Source organism: Ipomoea nil, unplaced genomic scaffold (genome assembly GCF_001879475.1).
Source record: "Ipomoea nil cultivar Tokyo-kokei standard unplaced genomic scaffold, Asagao_1.1 scaffold3225, whole genome shotgun sequence".
In the NCBI taxonomy this organism is placed as follows: Eukaryota; Viridiplantae; Streptophyta; class Magnoliopsida; order Solanales; family Convolvulaceae; genus Ipomoea; species Ipomoea nil.
In genome coordinates, this window is record NW_017619653.1 from 5,141 (window position 1) to 16,052 (window position 10,912).

The 10,912-nt window shown below is 72.1% G+C and overlaps 1 protein-coding gene across 1 annotated transcript; it reads left to right on the plus strand.

Moving 5' to 3' along the window:
• Positions 1–679: 679 nt before the first annotated feature.
• LOC109168718 (hornerin-like) lies at positions 680–7,872 on the plus strand (the record flags this gene model as incomplete). The annotated part of the gene is made up of 2 exons (XM_019317701.1): positions 680–3,774; positions 7,047–7,872. Coding segments are annotated over 2 exons (3,921 nt in total), but the record flags the coding sequence as incomplete, so codon positions are not given.
• Positions 7,873–10,912: the final 3,040 nt, after the last annotated feature.

Consider the following 10,912-nt stretch of genomic DNA (forward strand, 5'->3'; position numbering starts at 1 on the left):
GGGAGGAGAGGGGCCCAGAGGGCGGGGGCAGGGCACACGGGCGGAGCGGCGGAAAGAGGGGAGCAGCAACGGCGGGGAAGAGAAGAGCCGGGGCAAGAGGGGCAAGAGGAGGCCGCGGGCGAGCGGCCGAGGGCCAGGCCGGGGGGGCGGGGGACGGACGGGGGAGCAGCCGGGGAGAGAACAAACGCCGGAGGGAGGGGAAGAGGGCGAGAGGGCCAGGGGAAAGAACGGCCCACAGGGCAGCGGGGAAAGCCGAGAAGGGACCGGCAGACGAACGGGCCAAGCAGCAAAGGGAGCAAGGGAGAAGAAGAGAGGGGGAGCGAAAGCGGGCGGCAGCAGCAGCACGAGAGAGAGGAAAGAGGAAGCCAAGGCACACACGGGGGAGAAGGGAGCAGGCCGAGCAGGCAAAAACAGGGAACCCAGGGAGGCAACGGGGGGAAGACCAAAGGGGGGACGAAACGGACGCAAAGAGGCGACAGGCGCGGAGACCAAGGGGGGGCCCAAAAGAGGGAAGGGGAAAGGCGAGAGGGGGGGGGGGGGGGGGAAGAGACGGGCAAACGGGGGCGCACAGCACAACAAGGGCGAAGCCAGAGAGAAACCAAAACGCGGAACGAGAGGGGAGAGGAGGGGGCACAGCGGAAAGAAAGAAACAGAAAGGGGGGGGGAGAGGGGGGAGCAGGAGAGCGCGGGGAGAGCGAAGAGGAAAGAGCAGGAAGGAAAGAAAGCAGGAAAGAACACAAGACAAGGAGAGGGGGGCGCGAGGGGGGGAAGCCGCCGACGCCACGGGCGCGGAGCGCCAAGAGCAAGGCACGAGAGCGACCACGGCGGGGGCCAAGAGACAAGGAAGGGCCGGGAGCGAGGGCGGGGAGCACCAAAGCCCGCACGAAGCACGCCCAGGGACACCACACGGCGGCGGCGGGGGCACGGCGCCGCGCGACGAGCCCAGGAGGGCACGACGCCGCGGGACGGGCCCCCGGCGGCCACACGCCGGGAGAAACGGAGCCGGGAGCGAGGGCGGGGAGCACCAAAGCCCGCACCGAAGCACGCCCAGGGCCGCCGACACGGCGGCGGCGGAGCGCACAGCGCCGGGGGACAAGCCAGGAGGGCACAGCGCCGGGCGACGGGCCGCCCGGCGCGGGGGGGCGCCAAAACAAGGGGGGCGGGCGGCCAACGGCGGAGACGCGGGAGAGGAGCGGCAAGGAGGCGCAGGGCGCGGGGAGGAAGAGAAACACGCGGGAAGGAGGGCGCGGGAGAGCGCGGAGGGGGGCGCGCGGGGAAGAGAGCAAGGAAAGCACGGGAGAGGGGGCGCGGCGGGGCGCGGGGAAGAACGCGCAGAAGAGGGGCGGGGAAGCGCGCGGAGGGCGGGGCGGGGCGCACGGCGCACGGGAAGAGGGGGGGAGGCGCGGGACCAAAGGAGAGGGGGCGCGAGGCGCGGCAAGCGGAAGGGCGCGAGGCGAGCGCGGGAGGAGGGCGAAGGGCGGCGCGCGGAGGGCGGGACGGCCGCGGCGGCAAGGCGGCAGAGCGGCAGCAGGGGAGAGCGGGGAAGGAGAAGCGGGCCGGGGGAAAGAGACGCGCGCAGGGGGAAAGCGGGGAGCGGGGGGCAGAGAGCGGAGCGGAGCGGCGGCAAAGAGGGCAGAAAGGAGAAGCGAGCCGGGGGGAGAGCGGCAGCGCCAGGGAAAGGGGGAGCGCCCAAACGGCAGCGGAGAGGCCGGGGGGGGGACGGGGGAGGGGAAGAGCGGGGCGCAGGGGGGGGAGAAGGGCGGCGCGGAGAGCGCGGAAGGGGGCGGGGAGCGGGGGAGGGAAAAAGAGCGCAAGGGAAGCCCAGACGAGGAAACGAGGAGGGGCCGGGGAGAAGAGGGCACGGGAAGGGCAGCGGCAGCGGCGGCAGGCGCACGGCGGGGGGGCGCAGACGGCAAACGGGCGGGAACGGCCACCCAAGGAAGGGCGCCGGGGAAGGGAACACCAAGGGCAAGGGGCGGGAAGGGGCACCAAGGGAAGGGCGCCAGGGGAAGGGGCGCCCAAGGGACGGGGACGGGCAAGGGCGCCAAGGCGCCGGGGGCGGCAAGGGCGGCCCAAGGGAGGGGGGACGGGGGACGGCGAAAGGGGCGCCCAGACGGCGGCGGAGGGAAGGGCAGCGCAAGGCAAGGGACGCCGCAAGGGCAACAACCGCAAGGGGCGCCCAAGGGCAAGGCGAGCAGGGGCGCCCGAACGGACGGGCGCCCAAGGGCAAGGCGCCAAGGGCAACAACGCAAGGGGCGCCCAAGGGCAAGGCGACAGGGGCGCAAGGCGCGAAAACGGGCGCCCAAGGGCAAGGGCGGCGAAAGCGAGCGCCAAGGGCAAGGGCGAGGAAAGCGGGCGCCAAGGCCGGGGAAGGGGCGCCCAAGGGCAAGGGCAGCGCAAGGGCCACCCAAGGGAAAGGGCGGCCCAGGGGCACGGGGAGCGGCCGACCCAAAGCGGGAAACGACGCCCAAACGCCAGCAAAGAAGAAGCCAGCAGAGGAAGGAAGGGGACGGCGCAAAGGGGACCGGGGAAAAGGGGGAGGGGGAGGGGCAAACGGGAGCCAGGGCGCAGAAGAGAGCAAGCAGCAGCCACGGCGGCCGGACAAGCGGGGAGGAAAGCGCCAAGCAGCAGGGGAGGGACGCCGGGCGGGCCAGAGAGGCGGGAGCGCCAAGGCAAGGCAGGCAGGCGGCCAAGAGGAAGGGGCGGCACGAAAAGGCGGCGGGGAGAGCGGCGGGAGGAGGAGCGACGGGAGAGGAGAGCAGGCAGCGGCGGCGGCAAGGGGCAGGGGCGCCAGACAAAGGCGGGAGGGAGGCGGGAGAGCGGCGGCGGCGAGGGGCAGGCCAGCGGCCGCGGGGGGCGCGGGGCAAAGGAAAGAAGGGCCCGAGCAGGGGCGAAGACGCGACGAGACCGAGAAAAGAAAAGGGGGGGAGCGACAAAGACAGAGGGGGCAGAGCAAAACCAGGACACGGGAGGCCGAACAAGGGCCCCCCGGGGGAGAAGGCCAAAACCGAGACGCAGGCAGGGGCGGGAAGGCGGGGAAAAAGAAGCGGGGGCGCAAGGGGAGGGGACAAAGCCAAGAGGAGGGGAACAAAGGGGGGCGAGACACAAGCAAAAGAAACGGGGGAAGGAAGGGGGAGACAAGCGCCGAAACGCAGCGGGAAGGAGGGGAGGGGAGCAGCAGCAAGGGGGAAGGGGGCGGGCGGGGGACAGAGGGCGGGGCGGGGAAGGCACGAAAGGCGAAGGACAGGAAACAAAGAAAAGGAAAGACGCAAAAGAGACCAGGGGAAAGGAGGAGGGAGAGAGGGCGAAGGAGAGAGAAAAACGCAACAGAGGGGCGAAAAGAGAGAAAGAGCAGCGGAAGAGAAGGGGCAGAGGACCGGCGGGGGGGCGGCACACCAGAGGCGGGCGGCAAAAGGGCCGGGACAGGGGCGCGGAGCGGGAAGAAAGCAGCGGGGAACGGGGCAGGCGGAAAGGCGGGGGAAGCGGGCCGGCCAGGGAAGAGCCAAAAGCGGCGGGGAGAGGGGGCCCGGAAGAACGCCGGGGCCCACCAGAAGACACAGGCGGCGAAGCGGCGGGCGGCGCCAAGAGGCAGGCCCAGAGGGCCAGGGAAAGCGCGGAGGGCAGACCACAGCGCGGGGCGGGGCCGGGGGCCGGCGGCGGCGGGAGGCGGGCCGAGAGCCAGGGGGCGGGAGCGGCGGCAGGCCAGGGCGGGAGCAGGCGGGGGAGAGGGGCCGGAGGCCAGAGGGGGGCGGAGGGGCGGGACCCGGAGAGCAGGCAAACCAGCCACGAGGGGCAGCAACCGGCGAGGGACGCGGACCAAGACGAGGAGGCGCGAACGGAGCAAAACCAAGCGGAGAGGGGCCGGGGGAGGAGGGGCCGCGGCGGCGGCCGCGACCGGGAGGAGACAGGACGGGCGGGGGGGACGGCCAAGAAGAAAGGCGGGGGGGGCAAAGCCAAGGGACGGAGAAGGGCGGCCCCCCGGGGGGCGGGAGCAACCAAAAAGGCAAGGGGCGGACAAGCGCGGGCGGGGGGGCCGGCACAGGGGCAACACGAGGGGGGGGGCAAGGGAAACGGGGGGACGGGGCCAGCGGGGGGGGGGAACGGCGAGGGCAGCGGCAAGGGGGGGAGGCGGCGGGCGGGAGCGGGAAGCGCCGGGAGGGGCGCAAGGGACGGGCGGGGGGAAGCGGGGCAGCGGCGGCACGGGCCGGCGGCAGGAGCGGAAGCACGGCAAGGAAGCCGGGGGCAAGGCGCCGGGCAAGAGGCGGGCGGCGGGGGCAAGCGGAGGCGGCAAAAGAGGGGGAGGCGCCAGGAAGGCCGGCAGAGGGACGCGGGGAGCCGGGGGGGGGGAGCCAGCGGGGGGGGGGGCAACCAACGGGGCGCCAAGGGGGGACAAACAACAGCACGGGAGGCGGCCACGGGGGCAAAGAAGGAGGAAAAGAGGCCAGCGGCGGGAGCAGCAGCGGCACAAAGGGGGAGGGGAGCCGAAGGGACGGCGAGGCGGAGCGGGGAGAACAACGGGAGCAAGAAGGGGCAGCCCGGCGGCGGCAGGGGAGGCGGCGGCGGGAGGGAGAGCACCAAGGGCGGCGGCGAAGACGGCGGGGCGGGGGAGGGGCGGCAAAGAAAGCGGCAGGGGCGAGAACAGGGGCCAGGGAGGCAGGGGAGACGCGGGAGGGGGACGGCAAGACACGGGAGAAAGCCGCGGGGAGGGGCAGGCGACGCGCAGGAGCAACGGCGACGGCAACGGCCACGGGGAGAGCGCGGCGGCGGGCGGCGGACACGGCGCGGACGGACACGGCGGCGGCAGGAGAGCCCACAAGGGGGCAGGGCACGCCAGAGGCACAGGAAGGGGGGGGGGGGCAAAGCAGAGAGCAAGAAAGAAGCAGCAGGGACGGGCACAGGGAGGGCCAGAGGAGGGGCAGGGCGGAGGAGGGGACAGCAAGGAGGGCCGGCCCGGCAGGGCGGGCAGCAAAAAGGCAGGAGCCACAAGAGAGGGGGACCGGGAGAAGGAGGGGGGGCAGAGACGGACCGGGGGAGAGCGAACGGAAGGGAAAGGGCAGGCGGGCGGCGGGGGCGGCGAAACGGGCGGGAGCCGGACGGCCGCCGGGAGGGGGGCGGGGCCGGGGGGCGGGCGGCCGGCGCGGGGAGCGGCAGGGGAGAGACGGGAGGGAAAGCCAGGGGGAGGGCAGCGAGCAGCACGGGCGGGCCGCACCAGGCCAAGGAAAAAGCGGCACGCCGGAGCAAAGCGGGGGGGAGGGGGACAGGAAAGAAGGAGAGCGGGCAAGGGGCCAGGCGCGCCAAGGGGGCACCAGGAGCAAGGCGGCAACAGCGCCGGAGCAGCGGGAAGGAGAGCGGAGGCAAAAACGAGAGGGCCGGCACGGCCGGCGGCGGCAGAGGGACGCGAGAGGCGGCGGGGGAGAGCAGGCGAAAGGGGCACAGCAACGCCGGCAAAGGCCAGGCGGGGGGAGCGGCAACGCCGGCGGCCAACAGGGGGGGCGGCAGAGGGAGCGGAACAACGGCCAGAGCCGGACGGAGGGCGGCGGGAGCGCGGCCGGAGCGAGGCGGGAGCCCAGGGGAGGACGGGAGGGGAGAGGGCGGGGCGGGGCGCGGCGGGAACGCGGAGGGGGGGGGAACGGGGAGAACGCCCACCGGCGGGGCCGCGGCGCGGGCGGGACCGGGGCCAAAAGGAGGACGGAAGGGGCGGAAGAGAGCGCGGGAAAGGCCAAGAGGGGGGGGGGCGCAGGGGAAGGGGCGGCGGCCGGAGCAGGGCGCCAAGGAGGAGACCAGAGCCAACAGGGGGAGAGAAGCGGGCCACGACAGCAGGGGGCGGCAGGGGGGGGCAGCAGGAACAAAAGAACCAGCGGCCGGGAGAGAAAGGGGCCCAGGGGAAGGGGAGGCCGGCAGGAGGCCGGCCAGCAGGCACACGGGGAGGCAGGCAAAGCGGCAGGACGGCCCAGGGGGGGGCAAGAAGCGGGGAAAGCAGGGCCACCAACAGCGCAGAGGCAAACGGCAAGACAGGCGGAGGAGCGGAGACAGCAGAGAAAAGGGGAGCCGGAGGACCACGAAGCGCAGGCCAAAAAGGGGGAACAACAGAGCGGGGAGAGGCGGGCAGGAGCGGAGAGGCAGGAAAGGGAAGCACGGGGGAGGGCAGCGGCAGGGAGCGGAAACGGCGGAGCCGCCAACGCGAGAGGGAGCGAGGCCGGGGCAACGACGGCAGGGAGAGAAAAGGCGGCGACAGCGGCGGCAAAGGGGCCAAAGGAGGGGAGGGGAAGAAAGCAAACAGGCCACAGGCGGGAAAGCGGGAAGAAGGGCGCGGCCGGGGCCGGGGGGGAGAACCGAGGCGGAAAAACGCAGGAGGGAGACCAGCCCAGGCGGCACGGGGGCGAGAGGGCAGAAAGAGGAGCAAGGGCGGGCGGCCAGAGGGGCCAGGAGGAGCAGAGCGAGGGAGCGAGGAGAGAGAAGGGGAGAGAGAGGGGGCGGAGAGGCGGAAGGGCGGGAAAGAGGGGGGAGAGAGAAGGGAGGGGGGAGAGGAGGAGGAGGACGCGAAGGGGGGGGCGAAGGGAAGAGAGAGAGAGGAGACGGCGCAAGGGGACCCGGGGGGGAGGGGGGCGAGGGGGGAGGGGAGGGGAGAGGAGGCAGCGGAGAGAGGGGGGACGAGGAAAGAGAAAAGGGCAGCAGGAGCAGACAAGAGCAGGGAAGGCGCACACCGCGGGAGAAAGACCCAAGGCACGGAAGGGGGAGAGGGGGGAGAGGGGAAGAGACACGGAGGAAGGAGGGGGGGCGGAGCGCCGGGAGAGGGGGGAGGGGGAGCGAGGAAGAGGGAGGGGCGGACAGGCGAGAGGGGGGGGCGAGGGAGAGAGAGAGGGAAAGCGGGGGGAAAGAGGGGAGGGAGGAGAGGAGGAGGGGGGGAGGGGAGGGGGGGGGGAGGGGGAGAAAGGGGAGGAGGGAGGGGGGAGGGGGGAGGCCCAAGGAAACGCGAAGGGGCCGCCGGGAGCGCCGGAGGGCCGGCGCAAAAGGCGGGGACCACAAACAGAAGAACACGCAAACAGCGCGGGAGGAGCAAAAAGGACGCCACAAAGAAGGAAGCACACAGACCAAGAGAGGAAACAGCAGACACGGGAAGGCCAAGCAAAAGAAACAAGGGGGAAACGAACAAAAGGAACACACAGAGGCCGAAGGAGAAGGAGAAACAACGGGAGAGAAAACACAGAAGCAGAGGCCAAAAGAGGGGAGAAACGAACAAAAAGAGAACGGCGAGAGGGCGAAAACAGGGGAGAGCAAAGGAGAGCACAGAGACGGCAGAGAGACGAAACACAGAAAAGAACAGAGGAAAGCACAGGGGCACAGAACACAGAGAGAGAGCAAGAAACACGGGAAAGCAGGGGGAGAGCAAAGGGGGCAGGCAAACAAGGGAGGGAAGGGACAGAAACAGGAACACAGACGCAAAAACGGAGGAACACAGGAAAACAGGCAAGGGAAACAAAGGAGCAAAGAAAGCACGAAGGGCACAGGGAGCAAAGGAAGGGGCAGGGCAGAGGAGCGCACGGGAAAGAACACAGGCAAAGACACAAAGAAAGGCCGAACACAGAGGGCAAGGGAGCACAGAAAAGGGCGAAGAAAAACAGGCAGAGAAACACAGAAAACAAGGGAGGCACGAGAAAACAAGGGAGGGGAGCACAAGGAGCAAGGGAAAGAGAGAGAGGAAGGCCAGGGAGACGGAGCGCAGGGCGAGCAGGCCCAACGCGGGCCGGAAGGGAGAAAAGCGCGGGGCGCAGAAAGGCGGCGGGAGAAGAGCAGCAACGGGGGGGCCGGAGGGAGAGAGGCGAGCGGCAGAGGGGCGGGGCAACGGGAGCCCGGAGAAAAGGAGGGCGAAGGGCGAGAGGGGGGGGCGGGAGGGAAGCACCGGAGGGGGAGGGAGAGCGAGGGCACGAGGAGGAGCACAAGAAAGACGAACGGCAGCACAAGGAACGCCGGAAGCCGGCAAGGGGGCGGCAGCCACAAAAGGGGCGCACAACAACGGCCGGCAGCAAGAGAGGCGGCCGCGGCGGGACGAGGGGCGAGGGAAGGGGGCGGGGGCGGAACCAAGAAACAAGCCGGCCCCCCAAGAACGGGCAGGGCCCGGAAGGGCGGGGGCGGGCGAGGGGCAACCGGCAAAAGCCGCAGCGGAAAAACCCGGGAGAGGAAAAGCGGGACCGGGGGGAGACCACAAGCCAACAGGGAGGGGCCGGGCAGAGAGCGGAGGAGCGGCGGGGGGCGGGGAGGGGGCGGGCGGGGGAGGGGCGGGGAAGCGGGCACACACGCCCACAGCAGAAGAAAGGGCCGGCCGGCGGGCAGGAAGAGAGAGAAGGGAACCAAGCAGGCCGCGAGAGGGGGGGGAGCGACAGCCGGGCCAGCGGCAGCGGGGCGAGCCGGAGGGAGGGGCGCAGGGGAAGGGGGAGCGAGGAGGGCCAGCAAGGCCAAACGGCGGGAGCAAGGCGCGGGGGGACGGGGCGGGAGGGAGGAAGACGCCGGCGGGCAGGGGGGGACGGGGAAGCCCAAGAAGGAAGGCAAGGCACCCAGCAGGCGCAGGGCGAAGGGAGGCGGCAGAAGCGGCGAAAAGGGCGCACACAAAGAAGGGGGAGGGCGGCCAAAAAGAAGAGCAGCAACAGAGAGGGGCACGAAGAAAAGAGGAGCACCAGCGGGAAGGCGAAAGAGAGGGGGGGCAACAAGGCCGGGGGGGAAGCCACAGCGGAGCAAGAACAGGGACAAAGGAGCAGACCAAGCGCGAGGGGCGGGGGGCAACCCAGACAAGGCCGGGGGAAGGGGGGAGACGGGAGCACCGGCGCCGGGGACCGCAAAACCGGGGGGGGGGCGACAGAAACGGCGGCGGCGAGGAGACCAGGCAAGAAGGCGCGGGGCACGGCCAGGGGAGAAACGGGGAAAGCGGGGGGGGCGGCGGAGGCGAGGAAAAGGCGGAGGGCGGCAAGGCGGGCCACCGGGGCAAAAGGGGCAGCAAAAGCGAGGCCGGCGGCGGGAGAGGAGCCGGGGGCAACGAGCCGGGCGGGAGGCCGAACAAGCACGCCGGCGGCGGGGCGGGGGGCCGGAAGACCCAGGGGGGCCGACAACAGGGGGGGGCGCCGGGCGGGGAACAAGGGCCCAAACAGCAGGGCGGGGGAAGGGAGCGAGCGCGCGGGCAGAGCAGGGAGCCAAGCCGGAGCAGGGAGAGCGGCGGCAACGGCGGGGGGGCAAGCGGGAGAGAGAGAACACGGGAACAAGGCGGCCAGGGGAGAGGAGCGGGGGGCACGCCGGCAGGAAGAGGCCCAAGAAGGAAGGCGGGAGGGGGAGGGGGGAGCCAGCGGAAAGCGGGGGGAAAGGGGGGCAGGGGACGGGGGGGAGCCAGGGGGGGGGAAGGGGCAGGGGGGGGGCGAAGGGCAGCAAGGAAGGCGGGGAAAGGGAGCACCAACGGCACAGGAACGGGAGCACGAAGGGGAGCACCAACGGGGACGGCAGCCGCCAGGCGCACGGGAGGCAGCACCGCCCAAAAGGAGGAGGAAAGAAGGGCCAACGGCGGCGGGAGGAGGGAGGGGAGGGGCGAGAGAAGGAAGGGCCAACGCAGCCAGGCCCGGCAAAACAGCAGCGGCACACGGAGCAGGAGGAGCACAAAAAGCAAGAGGACACGGGGGACCAGGGGGGGCAAGGGCGGCGGCCAGGGCAGCAGGGGGAGCGGGGAGGGGCAGCAAAGACCACGGGGAGGGAGGCGGCAACCACCAGGGAGCGGGGAGGCAGAACGCGGAACGCCGGGCGGGGAGCGGAAGAGCCGAGAAAAAGGCCGGCAGCGGCACGCGCAGCAAAAGCGGGGAGAGGCAAGGGAGCAGGAAGAGGAAGAAAACAGGGGCAGCCAAAAAGAGGAAAAGAACCAAGAGGGGGGGGCGCCCGGGAGAAGCGCAGAGGGCGGCGGCGGGGACGGCGGAGGGAGCAGGCGGCGAGGGGCGGGGAGCAAGCAGGGGGAGAGCGGCCGCCCAAGAGCGGGGCGGGAGACCGGCAGCACGAAGCAGCACGCGGGCGGCGGCGGGGAGCGGCCGGGGGCGGCGGGCGGCAACACCGGGGGGGGCGGGGGGCGGGCGGCAGAGAAGGGAGGAGAAAGGCCAGGGGAAGGGCAAAAAGCGGGGAGAACGCCAGGCACGAACGCGGGGCCGCGAGCCGGGCGAGGGGGGAGAGGGGCAAGGCGGGCGCAGGGGGGAGGGGCGGCAACAGCGGCGGGAGAACGGGCGCAACGGCAGGGGCGGCGGGAGAAACACGGGCCAAGGGGACCGGGAAAAAGCAGCAACAACAACGAGAGGAGAGGGCGGACCACGGACACGGAGGGGAGCAACCGGGCCAAAGAAGGCCAGAGGAGGAAGCGGAGCGGGCGGGACGGGGACGCGGGGGGCGGGGAGGGGAAGGAGGAGGGGAGGGGCGGGCCGCGGGGGCAGGCAGCACACACGGGGGCCGGCGGGAAGAGAAGAGCGGGCAAGCCGGCGACGAGAGGCGGCGGGGCAAGCGGAGGAGAGGCGGGAAGGGGAAGGGGGGGAGCGGGCGGGGCCAGGCCCAAGGAGCGGCAGGCGAAGGGCGGCCAGGAAGCACACGGAAGCGGGGCGGGGACGCCAAGCACAACAGACAGAGGCGGGCGCCGGGGGCCAGAGAGAACAAGCGCAGGGGGGAGCGCAGGGGGAGGAGGCAAGGAGCGGGAGAAAAGGCGACAAGAGAGCCGGGAGCACAAAAGGGACGAGGGCGCAACAAAGGAAGGGGAAGCCGGCAACGAAAGAAACAGCGGCAAGCGGCAAAGCCAGGGGGCGGGAGCGGGCCAACGCCGGGGGGAAGGCCAGAAGGGGGAGGGCCGCCGAAGAGAACGGGGGGCCAGCGAGGGCGGGGAAAGGCACGAGAGAGGAGGGAGGGC